The sequence below is a fragment of the Ilyonectria robusta genome (assembly GCF_021365365.1).
Source record: "Ilyonectria robusta strain PMI_751 chromosome Unknown BGZ61scaffold_5, whole genome shotgun sequence".
In the NCBI taxonomy this organism is placed as follows: Eukaryota; Fungi; Ascomycota; class Sordariomycetes; order Hypocreales; family Nectriaceae; genus Ilyonectria; species Ilyonectria robusta.
Genome location: NW_025764439.1, coordinates 1,905,721 through 1,925,615, shown reverse-complemented (window position 1 = coordinate 1,925,615; position 19,895 = coordinate 1,905,721). Strand labels below are relative to the sequence as shown.

Below are 19,895 nucleotides of genomic sequence, written 5' to 3'. Positions count from 1 at the left end.
CCAAGTCGCGGCCCTCCGGCCGGCTCTACACCACGCTTGTTGCTCGCTCCGCATTCTCGTACAGCTAATGGTCCGTGGCCCGACAATTTGTAACGAGTCGATTCCTCCATGGCGACCTCGAAGCCTGGCCGAGGACCTCGAGCTATCCCTCTTGGGCCGCATATCATCGGACCTCGGGGGAGTGAGCGTGGAATTGGCCCATTTACGTGAGGTGACTGAGCTCCTGGCGATGATCCCTTCCCCCCTCTCACACCTCACTTCGACACGCGCCTGCATTCGTCAGTGTAACGGCCGGCACCTCTCATTGGAGTCAAAACTCCTTCGCCTACACGCTGCGCCGACAGCACGCTGCCCATCATGCAACACAGCAGTCACCACCCCCTCCCTCCAAGTCGGCCCGTCATGGATGCCTGGGGTTTGGGTTCAGAGCTTCCGTGCCGTCTCCTGATCGGCGAGGCGGCCGCTGGGTTTGGGGGAGGGGATGCGAGGCCGAGGTGTATCTGCTGGGGAGTACATATGGGGAGGGGCGGGACCCTCATATATCGCGGCGATCCTGTTCTCTTGAAGTTTCCTGCATGCGTTCCGAGGCTTGACATCTCGGCGATTCTTGGGAAATACTAAACTGCACCTGAGTGAGAACCGTTAGCATGTACCAGGCATCTAATGTCTACTTCATCTGTGCCTTTGCCGCCTTGGGTATGTCAAAGACTATCTCGTTGCCTCTCCCCTCCTCTCAGACCGCAGCTAACACCATGGCTCTACAGGCGGCGGGCTTTTCGGATTCGACATCTCGTCCATGTCCGGCGTTTTAGGCACCCAGGCCTATAAACAATACTTCGGCTACCCCAAGTCATACCGCCAGGGCGCCATTACTGCCTCCATGCCCGCTGGATCGCTCGTCGGCTCTATCATGTCGTCCTTTCTCGCCGACAGGTACTCTCGAAAGGTCGCTCTTCAGATCAGCTGTATCTTGTGGATCATTGGAGCCACGATCCAGACTGCTGCTCAGAATGTTGGCATGCTCTGCACTGGACGTGTCATTGCAGGACTTTGTGTGGGTATTGCTAGTGCAATTGTGCCCGTATATCAAGTAGGTGTTCTGACTAGGACGATGGAACTGGGTGTCTAACCCCTTTGCAGTCTGAAATTGCTCCGAGAGAGATTCGAGGACGAGTCGTCAGGTACGTACATCTACTATTCTACCCGACCCAATGCTGACCTTTGGTAGTTTTCAACAATGGGCCATCACTTGGGGTATTCTCATCCAATACTTCATCCAGTACGGTGCTGCAGAGGGCACTGGCGGCGGACCAAACGACCCCAACCAACCCACCGCCGCCTTCCGAATTCCCTGGGGTGTGCAGATGATCCCAGCCTTTATCCTCTTCGTCGGGCTCTTCTTCTTCCCCTACAGCCCCCGATGGCTCGCGTCGCAGGACCGCTGGGAGGAAGCTCTGCAGGTGCTCGCCAAACTACATGGAAAGGGCGACCAAAACGACCCCAAGGTTCTCGCGCAGTACCGCGAAATCGAGGATGCCTTGAGGTTCGACCGAGAGGAGGCCACTAGCAGCCTGTCGGCCTTGATCCAGCCCAGGATGCTCAAGCGTGTGGTGCTGGGAATGAGCATTCAGATGTGGAGCCAGCTTTGCGGCATGAACATCATGATGTGTAAGTTGAATTGCTAATGGAGGTCGTGTTCCAAGTAAGCTGACAGAATCGCAGACTACATTGTCTACATTATGGAAGGTGCTCAAATTGCATCGCCTCTTATGACAGCCTCCATTCAGTATGTCATCAATGTCGTACTGACGCTTCCGGCGATCCTGTACCTGGATAAATGGGGTCGACGCCCATCGCTCGTCATTGGATCCTTCTTCATGATGACTTGGCTCTTCATCTCAGGTATGTCTCGCTGAAAGGTATCTCCATTCAAAGACTGACACTTGTCAAGGTGCCCTGCAGCAGTATTACGGACAGCCAAACACCGACGAGACGGTAACGGACAACAACAAAGATATTAGCTGGATTGTGGCCGATAACCGCCCTGTTTCATCTGCCATTGTGTCCTGCTCCTACCTCTTTGTGGCCACTTTTGCTACTACATGGGGTCCCACTTCGTGGACATATCCTGCTGAGATCTATCCCGGCAAGATTCGTGCCAAGGCTGTGTCGATGAGTACGGCGACCAACTGGTTTTGGAACATGGTTCTGGCATTTGCTGTGCCGCCGCTTTGTGAGCACCACCATCCTTCCTGAGAAGATCGATTGCTAACAGTTGGCCGATAGTGTGGAACATCAAGTAAGATGTCTTGCCCTTGTAGATGATGCATAGTTACTGACTTTCCCTAGCTTCAAGATGTACTACGTCTTTGGAGCTTGTAGGTGTCATCTTCGTTTATGAACACATCAAGAGTCGCTAACCTTTTGATAGTCAATGCCGCTGCCTTCATCCACATGTTCTTCACCGCATACGAGACCAAGGGATACACCCTCGAGGAAATGGACGACGTATTCGACTCTGGAATCCCAGCCTGGAAGACGCGCACCAAGACTAGCAGACTGGAGGTGCTCGAGAAGGAGATTGAACAGGGCAACCTTAAGGTTGTCGCGCCGGGAGCTCGACAAATCGAGGAGATTAAATGAGTCAAACAAAGCCTCCTGTTCAGATGCAATGAAAGGAGGGTAATTGGGTATCGATGGATGAGGCTGCAGGCCGGTTACAGTGTTGGCAAATGGTGGACGATGGGAGCACGGTGTGCTGGAATTGAAGTTGAATTTTGCGACATGGAGTGAGATACCTTGGAGGAAGAGTCTTGATTTTCTTCATCTTGGACGAAATACCCGCGGCGATATCAACACATGGTGGCTACTTGGCGATGGCCACAATCGGCCGACAGGTTGCCAAGACATAATTTCTATTTCGAAGACAGAGTTTTTACTGGAACGAACTCCCTATCTAAGCCCCTGTTCTGTGGCTATGCTTGTGATGTACTTGGCGCTGCGATACGCATGCCGTCCTTCCGAGATGTCTTTGAGCTGCAGAGCCATTCCTCGATGCATCATCATGCGCGACATTTTTTGCATGAGAGCAATGCCAGTGTGATTCCAACTGCCGGATGCAAACAATATTAATTACTCTCGCTTTCGTATTTCCCGTCGCTAATCTTTGCATTAACTTGCGTCGCAATCGCAAGAGGCAGAGCAAAGCTTCCTGGCCAAAACTGCTTGGCTAAAAGAGCTTCGTGGCAATGTGACGTCATGCCAAGGTAATTTTACGTGTCAAACGGCCGTGCCACCGACACTTTGCAGCTGCTCCGCCCCCTTGTTGATAGAACGAGCACCTGTGGACTTTGTATATATGTGCTTGGGCTGCAGGAACAAACCCCTTTCATCATCGTTCGATTCGATAGAAGAGATATTTCAGTAGACAAGATGGCTTGGAAAGATCGATTGAAGCGCGTCAAGGATGAAATTGAGAGCATGATAGGGTCGCCCCAGGAGGGCTCGCAACAGCAGCAGCAGCAGCAACAACAGGCCTATTCGCAACCCTCGCAATCACATCAATACCCTCCACCTCCGCCGCCGCCGCAAGCTCCCCCCGGCGGCGCAATCTACTGGCAACCGCGATTCGAAGCCGATGTTCCGGTCACCATCGAGTGGGATGCGAAGCTTGGAAATGGCCCTGACGGCTGGGGGAACCAGGAGCTGGAGCACTATACCGCCGCTCCCGCGAACGCCTTCCAGTACGTTGAGCAGATCCTGCATCCTCCATGCGCAATGATCCAAGATCGACGGGCGTGTGGCTAATCTTTTCAAACAGCACCCAAGACGGCAGACTGGTGATCCGCGCCCTCGCACAAAATGCCGCGCCTACGCCCGAGCAGCGATACACCTCTGCTCGGCTGGTCAGCAGACAGACCCTGGGTCGGGACAGAGGAGTTCTCACCGGTGTCATTGTCTCTCCTTGCGCTGAGGGCATTTGGCCCGCCTTCTGGCTTCTTCCGCAGGAACCCTTCTCCTGGCCCGTCGACGGCGAGATTGATATCGCCGAAACCTGGAACGGAGACCACGAAAACAGGACCTGCCTTCACTGGGGCTTCCACCACGAGTCGCAGAAGCACCGGGTCATCGGTACCAAGATCCCAGACATGCATGCTCGTCCGGTGAGGTATGACTTTGCTTGGGATCAGCCAGGTGGCCAAGCCGGCCAGGGAAGAATGATCTGGTACATCGACGGCAGACCCGTCATGAAGGCACCCATCCCAGAGGGCACGCGGCCGATGAGAGACATGACGATTCTGCTCAATGTGGCGATGGGAGGCAGTGTCTGTGGGGGCAAGACCCCGGCGGATGGGTACTACGATATGGTCGTTTCAACCCTCTTCATGGGCAGCGAGCCGGAGTATGGTGGTTGGGGACGCTTTGAGAACGATTGGGCAAGCCATGCTACGCCTTCTGGGAACACGTATTGAGTAGCTACGTAGATCAGCCGCTTTATTGGATGGTTATGTTTAAGGATAATCCCCCACATTGATTTCGTCACTGGATTAAGCTACAACGTCATCTGCGTGGCTGTGGTGAAGATGTTGTGTACCATTTTGGGAGATTGATAAGGATTGATCGACCAGTTGACGTCACACCATAATCGGTCCAGACGATGAGGCATAGTGAGTGGGTGGATACATCGAGTGGCCCACAGACACTTCGGGGTTCTTCTACAATGATGGGAAGTGATCAACGTAGCGAGAAGGCACAGATGCAGGATTGACGTCAAGCTCTAAGATAAGCATACCAATGAATGGGATCGATCATCATGGCGTTCGTCTATATATACGACCGTGATCCCCCACCCAACGGACATGGCATGTTAAACCCCAAACCATTCTTATACAGCATTCATATTCACGTCAATAACTCTGCCATCCTTAAGTTACCGTCACACTCAATTTATCACTTCAGACACAATGGCCATCCAGTACGCCCCTTCAGACCCGCGACCTTTGGCAACATGCTAACCCTGCCTGAATAGGTGGAAGCGCAGATTTTCCCTCAAATCTTCAGGTGCCAAGGCCTCCAAGAGAGCTAAGGACCATCGTGATGAACAGCAGCACCGTGGTTCCGTCGATTCCAACTTAAACGCCACTGCGGTTGAGGACCTCCCCATAAACATTGTTCTATCACCAACCTTTGTCAGTCGGATTGGTTAGGAGGAAGGACAGGATACAGGGGAACCATGATTGGTATTTGGAAAATGTACACTGGATGTAACGAATAGAAGTAAATTGTAAAATACCAAGATAAGAACATGAAAGTTTGACTGCATTACAACTCACTTATTACGCAAGTCCACATATCATCCTTTATTTATTTTCTTTCATATCGTTCCTATTGAATTAAGTGAATGCAGTTGAGCATACCACTGTCATTCGGCATCAGCAAGTGCGGTGTTTTGTAACATCAATCCTCTTGCTTGCTCGGCTAGGTTCCAGGTGATGGAACACTCGGCAAGTGCCTGAACCAAAGGATGGGACTCTTCTGAAACTCCAAGAGTGTCGAAAGCTCGGATTCCTTGGACGATTCCGTAGACAAGAATGAGAGGCGCGTGACGAAGGCCGTATTGATGCCGATACCTCCGTAATATTGATGCAATATCTTCTGCTGATGATATACAACACTGGCGAGGGCCTTGATCTGAGGAATTGGATAGTACGGAGACAGCCTGGTCAAAATTGAGAGCGATGCGAGCACTGTGGAAAAGCAAGCTATTCACCAACGTGAGAAGCAGTTCGGAGGGGCAAGGTTCCCATAGCGGGCAATGGAGATCTCAGGATGGAGGAACACTCACTGTAGCATCGCCACACTAGGGATGAGGGGTGTATCAATGGGCTCCCACTTGTTCCATTCTGCCCGGCCAGGTAGCCCTGCTTTCCAACGGCTGAGCTCAATATTCAAGGTGTCGAGGCAGGCACGGCGACTCATGCCGTTCAAGTTTGAGCGAGGAGAAAACAATGTACTCAACATGCGCTCAATGGCTCTGGCGAGGTGAATTTGTTCGCGGTAGTATGGAACCATTGAGCCAATTCTGTCGAGTTCGTCGTCACTGCCGGAAAATCCGACTGAGCGCCATGGCTTCAGCTCTGGGATATCCCTAGAAGAGCATGTTAGTCTGGGCATTAGGGGGTGGGAATGGGAGCATACGGTTGTTGTTGGATAGGTTCAACTTCTGCATCATCGTAATATAGAAAAACTGGCCTGCCTAGGATGAGGCTAATGAGTTTGTCTGAGATGTAGCAGCCCCAATAGATTCGTCTCCGTATTTCAACGTCCTCGTCTGTCGTGAGGGAAGCGTCGTAAGAGATCCAATTTTTGGGATCTTTCTGGAAACCCAAATCTTGTGCTATGCGAAATGCGATCCCTACATCATGAATGAATATTGGATTAGAACGGAACGAAAAGTCGAGATATTTGTGGGCAAGTCCCAACGCTCGGGTGTTACTGACCAGAAAAACCCCATCCCTTAGAAAGATTGCCTCGTCCAATTTCATAGAATGCCAGGCAGAGGAATGCCTGTACAGTAACGATTGACGGCATAGTCATACCAGTAACCATAAGGATGCTCTCAGCGGCAGTAAAGAACTGCTCGCTTGATCTGCGATCGTCTTCGTCAGTCGACATCAGAGTGCCCAGAGCACATATCGACAACAGAAGTGCCGAAGACCAATATTTGCAGTTGATTCGGTCACCTAGATGATCGCGTAGGAATCCCTCGCGATAGATAAACATGAATTGGGGATACTGCCACTTAAAGAATTGCATTAATGCCTTTGCGATAACTTCGTCCTCAATGTTGATGCCGAAATGCTCGAGGACGTGCGAGAAGTTCGACTCGGACCCAGAATACAACGGCGCCTGGGTTGTTGAATCCTTCACGGCTTGCTGGGCCTGATTCCCTGTTTGGGCACGATAAATGCTTGTTGGTCCATGGTAGATCAGCGAGCCGTCAAGACCGAGCTGAAGTTCGGACTGTGCTTGAGTGGCCACATCCTGCGAGTCACTCGGCCCTGCAAAAGTAGAGCCTGTAGCTGGCTGATTATCGCGAAAGGATACTGTACTCAAAAGGGCATCCCGGTCTCGTGGCGATGCAACTTGAAGACTGGTGATGAAAGACTCAAGCCAAGCGACCCGGTCTTCAAGGCTTTTAACGTAGTCATGTGAGGCAGGTCGCCTCTTCCGGTCGACTTGGTTATACTCGCAGTTGTGATTTGCTTTGACACAGTTTGCGCAAGGCTCTGTTCGAGAGCACTTCAGCTGCAAGAAAAGATAAGCTTCGTACCACGCGTGGTTTTTGCGGTCACATACCTTTCTGTGCTGGCATCTCTTGCACCTGCAACCAGTCAGCACCGCATGTGTCGTATGTCATAGGACTCTTACGAGAGATTCTTGGCGGTTGAAGCTAGCATGGCTCTGGCCGAAGTTCATCAATGAATGGCTGGCTGAGTGGATACCTGTTGCATGTAGAAGGGATCTCTAACTTGGAGCTTGGAGCTTCAATCCGGATTCGTCAAGTCGATCACGTGCAGATCGCACAAGGTGACGTAATCTCGACTTGCGCTGGAGAGGCAACTCGCCGGTCTGAAGTTAAACTTCAAAACTACTTGGCCGGAATTGCAAACGTGCTGCGATTGTAGATACTCAAATTGGGACTTGGGAAAAGAGAAAAAGCTTAATTCATACCAAATATAGCTTAGTAAGATGAATTCATAATTCGACAAATAAGAACCCTGTCCCGGACCATTTTGCATATGTTCATCGGATACGATTTGATTGCATCGCGCGTTATGAACTGGACGACGGCATCTGAAAAGGAATACCACTAGAATTTTCTACAAACATTATTCTATTTACCCAACTTCTAGAAACCACTTAGATGCAACTTCTCTCGCTTCAGCCACTCATTTAGCTGCTTAAATCTGAAAGCCAGCATCTAACCCGTATTGAATGACATCTGCCAGTCTTTGCACGTCGTCCAGAGAGCTGTAGAACCCAAATGACACCCTCACACCCCATCGATAAACTGTCACTGCCACGTCGTGTTGCTTGAAATGCTCCTCCCATTTGTCTTCGTATAATTTGAGGATGTACAAATGTGGCGCATGGCTGCGACGCTCTGAAGGTCCGAGAACTTCTACTCCTAGTTGTTCGCACTTTTCGCGCAGGGCGTCGCCAAGAGTATAAAGATGCTCTTTGACCTCTTCGGGGCCCATGATGTCCAGATAGAACTGGAGAAACGCCCTTGCAGCAGATGCCGCCAGTAGGTTCATATTAGCGTGTTCGTATCTGCGAGCTGAGGGATGAAAGCCGATTGGGCTATTCGGAATCATGAAGTCCTCTGATGTGTTGCGCACGGAACCATATCCAACGATTGGCGGTATCGGGTCTAGATCGCGGATGAAATCTTCATGGACGTAGAGAGCTGCAAGCCCCAGGGGGGAATTGAGTCCCTTGTGCAGACTGAAAGCTGCTGCAGACACGCCTAGCTCCTGAACGTCCACATCCGCGAAACCCACTTGCTGAGTCAAATCGGCCAGAACATGGATTCCTCTGGGCCGATATGCGGCACAGATATCCGACACATCGTTCCACTGTCCACTGTGAAACATGATAGAGCTGATGCCAATGGCGCGAGTCCTGTCATCGACGTGGTCGGCAAAGGTGTTGGCGTTGGCTGCTGTGGCGAACCCGTTCGCTTCTGATTCCGTTGGGACTTGCCTAACCTCGACGCCGAGAGATCGCAAAGACAGCCACCCATAAGCTTGGTTAGGATGTTCGCAGTCTAGAATAACGACATTGTCACCTGGCTGAAGGTTGAGGCTATGCATGAAGTAGCTCATTGCCTCTGTCGTGTCCCGAGTAAATGCGAGACACGACGGGTCGGTGTTGATGTATTGTGCGAGCAGGACACGAACTTCTTCCGCAATTTGCCGCCATGAATGTTTTGGCGAGGGGCTATGAAGCCACTGGGTGCAAAACTGACTGATCGCTTCGTGGGTGACCAAGTTTGATGGTGGCATGAACCCAGCGTTGAGGTGGGTGACGGTTCCATCAGCCACGACGGGAACTAGCCGGCGGAAGATGTCGAATTTGGCCTTCGAAGAGGGTTGTTTTGGCAGGGAACCCTTTGATACGTTTGTAATTGAAGTGGCGCCTTCCACGTCGTTGGTGCTGATTGGAGCCATGATGGTGGTCGATAGTGAAGACGTTTGAATGCTGTCAGTCTCAGTCAAGATTGGAGAATTTGTCCCTTGCTCTCCTGGGGCTGGTCTTTGCTGTTCTTATACGTTTCTGTCACCCCTTGATGCCATGACGTTGAACAGCTGTTTGTAGGACCAAGGCTGGATGCATGGCCCTGTCGTATGCGTGACGCTTGTAAAACTTTTCCAGATGTTAACGAGAAGCCGGTCGAGGATGCTCCTGTCGTGAGACCATTCAATTGCAGCCGAAGAGGAACGGAGACCCAATTCCAGGTGCTTTCGGTTCATGTTTGCGTGACGGCGTAAGCTCGGTCAGGGCCAATTACTCGTGCAGATAAACGGAGACCCAAGCCCATGTTTTGAGTAGTCATGGTAATTGAGAACGAGGACTTTTTTTTGGTGGCGATCTGGGATTGTTGAAGACGGAGACCCAAAGCCATACTTTGAGGAGTCATGTAATTTCAGAAAAGCAGCATGGAGTCGAAGCGAACCCTGGATTTCAAGAGACGGAGACCCAAGCCCACCGACAGAATTAGAGCCGAGTCTGGCGAGGAAGCCGACGTCAGCCTTGATTCTTATCATGTGGTCTAGCCATCTGAGCGGAGACCAAAGTCCATAGTCAACAACCGCAGCGCGATCCAAGCGCGACATCGCCACCACCTAGCCTTCTCCGAAGCTCGCGGAGACCAAACCCCGCGCAACCCAAAGTACTTTCGGAAGAGGCCTCAATGCCTAAGTTAATGAGGCAACTTATCTGCCCAGCGAATTGATGAACCAAAATTGAGCCCTAGTCAATCGATAAGAGTTTTTTCTCAGCTCCGATTTATTCCTAGATAATGAGCGATGGGTTTTACGTGTGGGAGGTTGCGATAATGGCCTGGACTCGGGCGAAAGTACGCTAGATAATGATGGATGGGCTCAGAGTTGTATTAGGAAGCCTGAATATCTGAACACGGTTAGAAAAAAAGCGTCATATATTTTTATTAACTCACCCATCTTGTACCTTGTGAGTGGTCCATTCAAAGAGGATTGGGTACGAGCTGTCCTAGCCCGGGGTTTCCGCAACTATGGATCGGGTAATCATGAACTGCATGAGTCGCCAACGTTATCTTCTTGTTCCTGGGCTCCTGAGCCATCCGCATGGTACCCCGCGTTACGATGATAAGAAGTGTGGGAGTGTGGGTCCGGGGTGTTTTCCTTGGCAAACAGTGAGGTTCGCACGGCTGTTGATAAAAGGGTATAAATGTATCCCCTCCCCGTAGAGCAAATTCATGTTCACACATCCAGGGTCGACTACCAATCAACTCACTGTCATTAGTCCACTACTATTTATTTTTCTGCATTTCTTTGTTAAGGCACTCAGCCCCAGGGAAGACATGGCCGTCACAAAGCCATCTCACGATGTTGAGAAGGTCAACCCCGAGTTGGATCTTGTAGGCTTGGACAATGTCCAGACCTATGACGACCAAAATCTCAAGCCCAACGATGGACAAGAAGTGGTTCAAAACACAACGCTACATCGTGGACTCAAGGCCCGCCACATCACAATGATTGCCATTGGTGGCGCTATTGGAACTGGTCTCATTATTGGAACCGGAAAGTCCCTAGCCCAGGCCGGTCCAGGCTCCGTTTTCATCTCATACACGATTGTCGGGTTCGTCGTATTCCTGATCATGGCTGCTGTTGGCGAGATGGCAGCATGGCTTCCTGTCTCTGCCGGTTTTACCGCATACGCGACCCGATTTTGCGATCCCTCCCTTGGCTTTGCCTTAGGGTGGTGGTGAGTTCTCAGATTCTGTCCAAGAATGAGAGCGTCTCAAACTGATGCCTTTAAATAGCTACTGGGTTAAATACGTCATTATAGCCCCTAATCAGCTCACCGCAGCAGCGCTTGTTATACAATTCTGGGTCGATCGCGATACCATAAACCCAGGAGTGTTTATTGCGATTTTCCTCGTATGTATCCTCTGCATCAACTACTTCGGTATTCGATTCTTCGGCGAATTTGAATTCTGGCTTTCAGCATTCAAAGTGATCACGATTGTTGGAATCATCCTCTTTTCCCTTATTCTTGCTCTTGGCGGGGGCCCAGATCATGACCGCAAGGGCTTCAGATACTGGAGAGACCCAGGGTATGGCAATGTTGACAAACCCTACCGTCCGAGACCCAAAGTCGCTGACGGCCGATTATAGTGCTTTCAAACCATACATCAACGAGGGCTCAAGCGGCCGATTCTTGGGCTTTTGGTCATGCATGATCAACGCAACGTTTGCCTATATGGGTACAGAGCTAGTGGGTGTCACTGTGGCTGAAGCCCAGAACCCACGCAAGACAATCCCCAAGGCCATCAAGCTCACATATTATCGCATCTTATTCTTCTACTGCCTTAGTGTTTTGCTCGTGGGCATGATTGTGCCGTATAACTCGCCGCAGCTGGTTTTCGCTACTGCAGCAAAGACTGGTGCTTCGGCTTCGCCATTCGTCGTCGCTGCTGAGCTTGCAGGAGTTCGAGCAATTGCCCACGTCTTGAATGGATGTATCTTGGTCTTCGTTTTCTCCGCCTCGAACACAGATCTCTACATTTCCAGCAGAACTTTACATGCCCTGGCTTCGGATGGCCTGGCGCCCAAGATCTTCAAGAGGACGAACAAGAACGGGGTTCCGATTTACGCTCTTGGCTTTTCGGCACTCTTCTGCCTGCTCGCCTTTATGAACGTTTCAGACGACTCAACAAAGGTGTTCCAATACTTTGTGAACCTGACGACCATCTTTGCTCTTGTGACTTGGATTTCTATCCTGGTTACCCATATCCACTGGTGTCGGGCTCGCAGAACACAAGGGCTGGCTGACGAGGCTCTTCCTTACGTCGCGCCATTTGGTGTCTACGGAACATGGGTCGCCTTAATTGTCTGTATCATCATTGCTCTGACAAAGAACTACGACGTCTTTGTTGGGGACTTTGACATGGCCAAGACAAAAACCTTCATCACTGGTTACCTTGGAATCCCTGTCTATCTGATACTTATTTTTGGTCACAAGTTTATCACCAAGAGTCGTGGAATTAAACCGGCGGAAGCGGACTTTTACACCGGGAAGGATGTTATCGATAGAGAGGAGGAAGAATTTCTCGCACGCAAGGCAGCTAGGCGAGAGTCCGAGGGAAGGAGCAGGATGAGTTGGTTTTACAAGACATTTTTTTCGTGGCTGTTGTAAGCCAGACATGAGGTGTGTGCAGAATTAAATTATTCTTTCTATATCACTTTGAAGTGTTCCGAGACAGAATGTTTCTTACACATGGTTTACTCCTATCATAGTGTGCTAGTGTGCTCAACATTAGACATTAGACCAACACTCTCGCCGTTTCGTCTTCATCAAGACAACCCAGCTTCTGACCGCCATTCATCGACGGCATGACATGACGATACTGTGTGGGGATGATCAGGCCCCAGTATTTGCTTCCTAAGACGAACGCAGTCAAGCATTAAGTCCAGAGCCTCCTTGGACTTGCCCATACTTTTCCAAGTGTAGGCAAGATTGTTCATGCTAGCCAGGGTGTGCGGGTGTTCCTTCCCAAATACCCTTTTCCCGATCTCTAACACTTGTATCTGTATCTCCTCTGCCTCCCCCCACCTACCCTGATTTGAGAAAGTCGATGCTAAGTTATTCATGCTAGCTAGGGTGTGGGGGTGCTCCTTCCCAAGTAGCTTTTTCTGGATCTCCAATACTTGTAGCTGCATCTCCTCTGCCTCCCCCCACCTACCCTGATTTGAGAAAGTCAATGCTAAGTCACTCATGCTAGTTAGGGTGTGGGGGTGTTCCTTGCCAACGACCCTTTTCTGGATCCCCAATGCTTGTGATTGCAGCTCCTCTGCCTCCCCCCACCTACCCTGATTTAAGAAAGTCAATGCTAAGTTATTCATGCTAGTTAGGGTGCGGGGGTGCTCCTTCCCAAGTAGCCTTTTCCTGATCTCCAATACTTGTAGCTGTAGCTCCTCTGCCTCCCCCCACCTACCCTGATTTGAGAAAGTCAATGCTAAGTTATTCATGCTAGCTAGGGTGTGGGGGTGCTCCTTCCCAAGTAGCTTTTTCTGGATCTCCAATACTTGTAGCTGCATCTCCTCTGCCTCCCCCCACCTACCCTGATCTTCGAGAGTCAGTGCTAAGTCACTCATGCTAGTCAGGGTGTCGGGGTGTTCCTTGCCAACGACCCTTTTCTGGATCCCCAATGCTTGTGATTGCAGCTCCTCTGCCTCCCGAAACTTGCCTTGCTTTCCAAGTATGAATCCCAGATTGACCATTGTATTTAGTGTCTCAAGATTTTGCTCGCCAAGCACCCTTTTGGAGATTTCCAACTCGCGCAGATGTAATTCTTCTGTTTCTTTCCACCGGCCCTGCTCCTTTAATGCGAATGCTAAGGAGCGCATGCTAGCCAGCGTATCAGGATGTTCCTCGCCAAGCAATTGTCGTCGTGTGGCTAGGGCTTGTGCAGATAGCTCCTCCGCTTCACTCCATTGACCATCCCAATGAGAAAACCCAGCTACCCTGTGCAATAGGGTTGCCTTGGCAATATTTTCGTCCCTCGAGTCAGTGCCTTTCAAGTTCAGCACAGACTGCACATGTGGGAGATACGCGACGGATAATGCGCGGTTCTCATAATGACTCTCTGGATAAGCAGTAGACACCGCTAAGATGGCCAGTTCCGTAAACTGAGATACGGTGTTCTTTGTAGTCAACCACTTTCGAGTGACCAACTGCACGAGGCGGTGCATATTCAGATGCTCGTCTTTACCCTCTGCGATAAAGGAAAAGGCCTTGAGAACACCCAAGGCTTTAGTAAGCGTGACGTTACTCCCAAAATTACTATCATGGTCTTTTTGAGTGTAATGAAACAAGAATTCCATGGGAATGTCCTGCCGATCGAGGAGGCACATGAACGAGAGAAGCTCCCCGGCCAGTGGATTTTGCTGCTCAATCTGTTGAAACGAAAGAGCCCATGTTTCCGCAACTGCACGAGGAGCTTCTGTTTCTCTCCCTGTGGTCTCAAACTCTTCGCTCAATAGATCAACAAGGGTTTGATCACTGTGGCCGAGGAGCTGCAGATAATCCTTAATCTGGAGGGCGTTCTCCTGAATGAATGCAGCTGCCTGCGCGAGAGCGAGTGGCAGATACTCCAGCCGAGAAGAAAGAATCGACAGTTCAGTAGAGGAAGATTCTATTCCTCCAAGCCTTGTGCGAAGCAGCTCGGCCGACTCGCTCTCATCCATGTTACCAACGCCAATTGTGGGATTTCCTTTTGTCAACCTCGATGCCGCCATCAGGTTTCTTGTCGTGATAAGCAGAGATCCATGAGCGCACTCCGGGATATAGCGTCCAATTCGATCTTGATGGGTCGCTGCGTTTGCCGGCTCCGTTGATTGACTGAAAAATACATGGGCATCATCGGCGTTGTCGATTATCATGAGCCAATTCCCCCGTTCTCTTCTTTCCAGCCATGTCTTGACTAGCTGTAGCATATCGGTCTTGGAGTCATCGTAGCCAGGGATCTGACATTCCTGTGCGATGTACGCGAATGCTTGGCGAAATCGCTCGGCGTTACTGGCATGAACCCAAAACACCGAGACCTCTGGGTGTTCGTCTTGTAGCCAATAGGCATATGCCAAAGCAATCTGGGTTTTCCTGTCCTGAATTAGCACACCATGTATAGCTGGAAAAAAACAGCAGGAGATACTTACCCGATCCCACCGAGGCCATGGAGCGATACCCTTGCCTGTGATTTGTGTTGAGACTCGGGCTGGTTGTGGCCAAGCTGAGATTTTAACTGTTCAAGGATCCCGGACCGCCCGACGAAATCCGAGTTGCAGGTGTATGGTACAAGAACTGGAGGTAAATTAGCGTTAAGAGTGTTGGTAGCCATCTGATTTGCCTACAGTGTCTGCTGGTTGCTTTAGGCTTATGTGTTTCCGGGTTTCGTGAAATGTCCCGGCCATCGGGCGTAGCCAGAGACCCGACCCACCGCTTGAGTTCACCGCAAATAGCCATGAAACCCGGATCGTGTGCTTCGGAAAACTTGATCATCTGCTTGTGGTTGCCGTGGATGCCTATCTGATTGTACCCCGGGAGAGTGGCCGAATCTTGTGGGACGACGAATCCAATTCTGGGTAGAGGTAGTTGCTCATAGAAGCAAGTGATCTCGATGGCGTACCCTTTTGTCTTGTTGCGAGCTAAAACCATGGTATGAAAACTCTCCTGGATCCTAGCAAGGACTTCAGAATCGCGTCTGAGGACTTCGACAATCTTGGAATTGGTCTGTTTTATCACATTGATGGACAGTGACATGCGCTCGGCCCAAGTGGCCAGGCCAGATCCATGGTGCGGCGTTCCCAGGAATATGATACCGCGGGTACAATGAATGATGTTACGGAGCTGTGCCTCTGGTCGCTCGTTCGATTTGATTAAAGCCTTTTCCGTGATCAGTATTCATTCCCTTGGAGGCTCGCATGATCTTACATCTTCGCAAACAAGCCCACCCAAGCTGTGACAGACGAAAATAATAGGGCGATCATTCTACACAATATTAGCGCCATCCCTATTTACAAACGATTACCCACCGTTTTGTCGTCCTCCCTATAAGAGGCAAGAGAATTCAACAGATTACCGGCATGGCTCCCGAGGCGATCTTGTGACACAATGCCTTGCCAACTAGTAACGTAGGCATTGTATCCGAATGTGAGGATTCGGGCGTTTGGTAGTTTAGATGGCAGGAGAGTCTTGGGCCATGGCTCAGATTCCCCTGAGGCCGTCCATGTCCTCTCCCGATGGCCGCTCAGGCCGTGGACGAATACAATACTGAGAGGAACTATTAGCCAGCCACGGTATTGGTCACTTCGCAAAGGGTACGCACTCAACAAGATCCTCTGCTGGCCTATGGAGGCACTTGATACCGACGGGGAAAGTCTTTGCACTGGAAGAAGACGCAGCCGTTGCAGCATTGCCCCCGGGTTGGCCGCTCTGCCGTATCGGGAGATATTTGTTCCGTTTGTCGTGGAAGAATTGTCGCATGGCGAAAAAGGGCTAGAGTGATATCCTGCTAGATGCTCACGGTAACTGTGTTGTTCCACATCTCATCTGTGGATAGGCGATGTTGTAGCTTGAAAGGTTGAAAATTATCGCAAAATGACGGTCAGCAGGCATCGAAGAGGTGGCGCATGCCAGCCTGACTGAAGCGTGGTTGTGGTAAGCCACGTCAGGCATCAATCGAATTGATTTATTAGATGAGGCGGACGAACATCGACCCAATCACAGACTCGTCGTTCTTTGCGTCCACGGAGCGACGATGGACTACCTTGGGCTTGGTAAGGTGATTCTAGCAACTGTCACCATGAAATAACCAGAAGACACATCATAATCTCATTCGATTTCTAATGTGCAAAACTGCTACAGTCTACTTCTTCAGGGTTGTCGCTGCCTGACATAAAATTACGAATGAGGTGGTGGAAGCACCTCTGCCTTGTCTTGAAGCACGTCTTAATCGCTTTAACAGACCTGCTATAATGCAACTTACACTATGTTATGCGGATCCAAGTTTCTAGAATATTTCATGCTACTTGAAGTTGAAGATTTACGTTGTTCTAGGTTTGTGCCATCATGAGGCATAGGCTGGTATGCACATTAGTATTGTGGCACGTATGTTGGGGCTGACTTTATGCAATGAATATGCGATGACGGGACCTCATAAACGCGCTGTGAAACCACAGGCAGTAACTACATACTGTTTACACTTATAAATACCTTTCTTTTAATTTACAGTTGTCAAATAAGATGAACGCTTAAAGGATCCCGATTAAATAATTATCTTAATTTCTATGTATATCCTGACCGGTCCACTTGACTATTGCATTGGAATTAATGGCGTTTCTATAAAACAGTTTCTTGAGTATCTACTTAGTTACTAAGCTAAAACGGGTCAAGATTGACCAAATCAATTCTGTGTGTGATCCAGCGTCCATCTTCTGACATCCGGTTATTGAAGGACTTAAGACGGATGCTCGTCACAGCCAGCTACCCCTCCTACCCACCATTAATTCTGGACCTTCTCTGTCTCTTGGCCGCTTGTCGGGAATTGGTCGACCTGGGTGCTTGCAAACTTGCGTGTGTTGACTTCATGCTTGAAAAGAAGGTCAAGCTCACCATATGTACGGTCCTTGGTCTCGGGCAGACGGAAAAAGGCCCAGATGAAGATGATGAGACACCAAGCAGCCCAGAAAAGACCGGATTTTGCGCCCCAGTTCCAAGAGTTACGGCCCAGCATACGAGGCATCAATGTGTTGTTAACCAAGCCAGCCATGTTGTTGAAGTTGCGGGCAAGGACGATGGTCTTGGCCTTCAGCCGGGTAGAAGGAATTTCTGCGACGACAGTGTAGCAGATGGGTCCAATTGCCATATCATACAAAAATGTATAGAAGACAAGCAGGCTACCAATGGCCCAGCCGACACTGGAGTTGGACTGGTCCACGAAGCCGAGGGCCCCGACGACAAGGAGGACGACAAAGAGCGAGCCCATGCCAACGAGATAGATAGTGCGACGACCAAAGCGCGACATCCAGAACCAAGAGAGGATAACTCCAATAGCGCCGACGGAATATTGCAAGACGTTAAAGTCCAGGGCCTTTTCGGGTGAGAGGCCGGCTTCCAGATAGAACTGGACGGAGTAGCCCATCAGGACGCTACCGCACATCGCCTGGGCAGTGTAGCTGATGGAGGCGATTTCAGTTCGGCGCAAGTCGCTGCGCATAAAGCAATGCCAGTAGTTCATTCCAGCGGAGTGCTCCAACTCCAGGTCGTTGGTAGCCTTAAGCATGGCCACCTGGGCATCGGCGTTGAAGGGAATATCGCACTGGGAGACAAGCTTCAGAACAGCGCGTCTCGCATCGTCGAACCGTCCCTTTCGAACAAGCCACCACGGGGACTCAGGTGCGAATAGGGTACCGAGGATAATAAACGGCGGCCACGCCCACTGGAGGGCGAAGGGGATGCGGTAAGACCAATCGCCGCCCATAGGACTGAAGCCGCGGAGCACGCCGGCCGCAATAAGCTGACCGATAACCCAGCAGAGGTTGACGTAGGCAGTCAGGTAGGGACGAAGGATGACAGGCGCGATATCAGAGGCGTAGGCGAGCGTAATGGTCTGGAAAACACCCCACGGAATACCGAGCATAATGTTTCCTGCGAGGAGCGTTGGGAGGTTGGGCGCGAAGAAGGGGAAGAAAATGAGGCCAATCATGAGGAATTGGGAGGCCATCATTGTTTTCTTGTAGCCAATGGCGTCTGAGACCCATCCGTTGAGGTAGAGACCGATGATTTGGCCACACATGCCACCCACCTGGATGTATGTCTGCCAATCAGCTGAGATGATTTTGTTTCCGTCCGAGTCAACCTGGTCGCCAAACTTGTTCTTGAAGCTATCGTACATATTAGATGAGTATTTTCATAGAGCCAGTTGAGGCTATGGGGTGACTTACGCGTCATAACCGTAGAAACTTCCGAGGAGAGACAGGTCATATCCTTCCATGATAATGGCGGTCGAGAAGAGCAGGGAGAAGCCAATGGCCTTGGGGTAGAGCCGGAAACTGTCGCGCAAGGTGAGGCTGTGCTCGAGTTCAGTGGCATCTCGCGCATCAGCCTTGTCGACGTCCCATTCCTGGGCGCCGAGTGCAGGCACTGAGCCTACCACATCCTCGGCATGAGTCGGGGAGACTTTGGGCGACGAAGCCATGGCGTTGTTGGCTGCCGTTTAGTCTGTGCAGCAGCAGATTGTCAAAACAAATAGACAACTGTGGGAGAAGCGCTGGAGACAAGAGTCTAGGCGAACAGAGAGGAGAGGTTGGGGATGAAGAGAGTGCGACTGGTTTGTGACTGAGTGACAGGCCGGAGAGAATCTGGGGAATCTGGGGTTTCTTATAGTCGCACCGCAAACGCTTCTCCACGTTCCCCAGACTCCTTCACTGCTGGGAAAATGAATGTAAAGGGCCAAGGAAAGCCCAGACTGCTACTCGGGACTTAGCGTCTTGACTCGGTCGCCACGTGCCCAGTCATAGTGAGCGTCAAACAGCTGCTGGTAAATCTCGTCGGGCCGACAGAGGTCAGGGGGAGAGAATGTCAGGGCGCCGCCGCGTATTTGGGGCAGTTTTTCTAGAAGCAATTGGGAAAGCCAGCCCGTGACTGAGCAAGAACTTGGAACCTTAAGTCGGAGCACGTCTGAAATTGGACACACCCCTGACCTGACGCCCGGTTGGAAGCAACATCACCAGTAATAAACCTGCAAAAAGGGGGGGCGTGCCCGACTTCAGCCTCTTCAGGTGCTTTGACTGACCTGAATGTGTTTGAAGCTCGAGCCACGCTGTCGTCACTCTCGACTCCCCCGGTCAAGTCCCTGGTTTCGTCGGTCCGACAAAAATCTTCCCACGACACGCGACACTCGAGACCATCGCGCGCTCCCTTCGCGGCACTAACCTGATCAGAGCCTAAATCAACGGGGCCTTCGTTCCATCTGACAAACGCATTCAGCTTTGCGTGTTTATATTACCGGCTACGACACTTGTTCAACCTCGCTTCAACGAGCTGCGGAAAACTCGTCGTCGCGCATC

At 50.8% G+C, this 19,895-nt stretch overlaps 7 protein-coding genes across 7 annotated transcripts; 3 read left to right on the top strand and 4 right to left on the bottom strand.

The window, feature by feature from the left end:
• The first annotated feature begins 512 nt into the window (after positions 1 to 512).
• Positions 513 to 2,965, top strand: BGZ61DRAFT_586309 (general substrate transporter). Its single transcript, XM_046256437.1, has 9 exons — positions 513 to 696; positions 765 to 1,090; positions 1,141 to 1,181; positions 1,229 to 1,668; positions 1,723 to 1,902; positions 1,952 to 2,233; positions 2,287 to 2,299; positions 2,350 to 2,378; positions 2,432 to 2,965. Exons 1-9 carry the CDS (start codon positions 648 to 650, stop codon positions 2,641 to 2,643), a joined length of 1,572 nt encoding a protein of 523 aa, XP_046107846.1. The 5' UTR covers positions 513 to 647; the 3' UTR covers positions 2,644 to 2,965.
• Positions 2,966 to 3,432: 467 nt separating this feature from the next.
• Positions 3,433 to 4,472, top strand: BGZ61DRAFT_529956 (glycoside hydrolase family 16 protein; the record flags this gene model as incomplete). Its single annotated transcript, XM_046253484.1, has 2 exons — positions 3,433 to 3,743; positions 3,821 to 4,472. 2 exons carry the CDS (start codon positions 3,433 to 3,435, stop codon positions 4,470 to 4,472), a joined length of 963 nt encoding a protein of 320 aa, XP_046107845.1.
• A 1,298-nt stretch (positions 4,473 to 5,770) lies between these two features.
• On the bottom strand, positions 5,771 to 6,415 carry BGZ61DRAFT_187574 (uncharacterized protein). Its single transcript, XM_046237773.1, has one exon. It carries the CDS (start codon positions 6,172 to 6,174, stop codon positions 5,842 to 5,844), a length of 333 nt encoding a protein of 110 aa, XP_046107844.1. The 5' UTR covers positions 6,175 to 6,415; the 3' UTR covers positions 5,771 to 5,841.
• Positions 6,416 to 7,839: 1,424 nt separating this feature from the next.
• BGZ61DRAFT_447016 (pyridoxal phosphate-dependent transferase) lies at positions 7,840 to 9,725 on the bottom strand. The gene has a single exon (XM_046245278.1). It carries the CDS (start codon positions 9,234 to 9,236, stop codon positions 7,965 to 7,967), a length of 1,272 nt encoding a protein of 423 aa, XP_046107843.1. The 5' UTR covers positions 9,237 to 9,725; the 3' UTR covers positions 7,840 to 7,964.
• A 902-nt stretch (positions 9,726 to 10,627) lies between these two features.
• BGZ61DRAFT_346351 (amino acid permease) lies at positions 10,628 to 12,465 on the top strand (the record flags this gene model as incomplete). Its single annotated transcript, XM_046239870.1, has 3 exons — positions 10,628 to 11,031; positions 11,090 to 11,383; positions 11,445 to 12,465. The coding sequence occupies 3 exons, from the start codon at positions 10,628 to 10,630 to the stop codon at positions 12,463 to 12,465; spliced, it is 1,719 nt and encodes a 572-aa protein (XP_046107842.1).
• A 127-nt stretch (positions 12,466 to 12,592) lies between these two features.
• On the bottom strand, positions 12,593 to 16,311 carry BGZ61DRAFT_515785 (uncharacterized protein; the record flags this gene model as incomplete). The annotated part of the gene is made up of 7 exons (XM_046252259.1): positions 12,593 to 12,711; positions 12,767 to 14,928; positions 14,985 to 15,129; positions 15,180 to 15,711; positions 15,760 to 15,816; positions 15,861 to 16,098; positions 16,154 to 16,311. 7 exons carry the CDS (start codon positions 16,309 to 16,311, stop codon positions 12,593 to 12,595), a joined length of 3,411 nt encoding a protein of 1,136 aa, XP_046107841.1.
• An 805-nt stretch (positions 16,312 to 17,116) lies between these two features.
• Positions 17,117 to 19,446, bottom strand: BGZ61DRAFT_515784 (general substrate transporter). Its single transcript, XM_046252258.1, has 2 exons — positions 18,771 to 19,446; positions 17,117 to 18,710 (listed from the first exon to the last, which is right to left on the bottom strand). Exons 1-2 carry the CDS (start codon positions 19,022 to 19,024, stop codon positions 17,330 to 17,332), a joined length of 1,635 nt encoding a protein of 544 aa, XP_046107840.1. The 5' UTR covers positions 19,025 to 19,446; the 3' UTR covers positions 17,117 to 17,329.
• Positions 19,447 to 19,895: the final 449 nt, after the last annotated feature.

Excerpts from the sequence above, each read along its gene's own strand:
- BGZ61DRAFT_447016 (XM_046245278.1), bottom strand. The coding sequence starts at position 9,236 with ATGGCTCCAATCAGCACCAACGACGTGGAAGGCGCCACTTCAATTACA.
- BGZ61DRAFT_187574 (XM_046237773.1), bottom strand. The coding sequence starts at position 6,174 with ATGCCCAGACTAACATGCTCTTCTAGGGATATCCCAGAGCTGAAGCCA.
- BGZ61DRAFT_586309 (XM_046256437.1), top strand. The coding sequence starts at position 648 with ATGTACCAGGCATCTAATGTCTACTTCATCTGTGCCTTTGCCGCCTTG. Across the intron at positions 1,091-1,140 it reads CAATTGTGCCCGTATATCAA|TCTGAAATTGCTCCGAGAGA; the intron begins GTAGGTGTTCTG and ends ACCCCTTTGCAG. Across the intron at positions 1,903-1,951 it reads GACTTGGCTCTTCATCTCAG|GTGCCCTGCAGCAGTATTAC; the intron begins GTATGTCTCGCT and ends ACACTTGTCAAG.
- BGZ61DRAFT_515784 (XM_046252258.1), bottom strand. The coding sequence starts at position 19,024 with ATGGCTTCGTCGCCCAAAGTCTCCCCGACTCATGCCGAGGATGTGGTA. Across the intron at positions 18,711-18,770 it reads AGTTTCTACGGTTATGACGC|CTTCAAGAACAAGTTTGGCG; the intron begins GTAAGTCACCCC and ends TATGTACGATAG.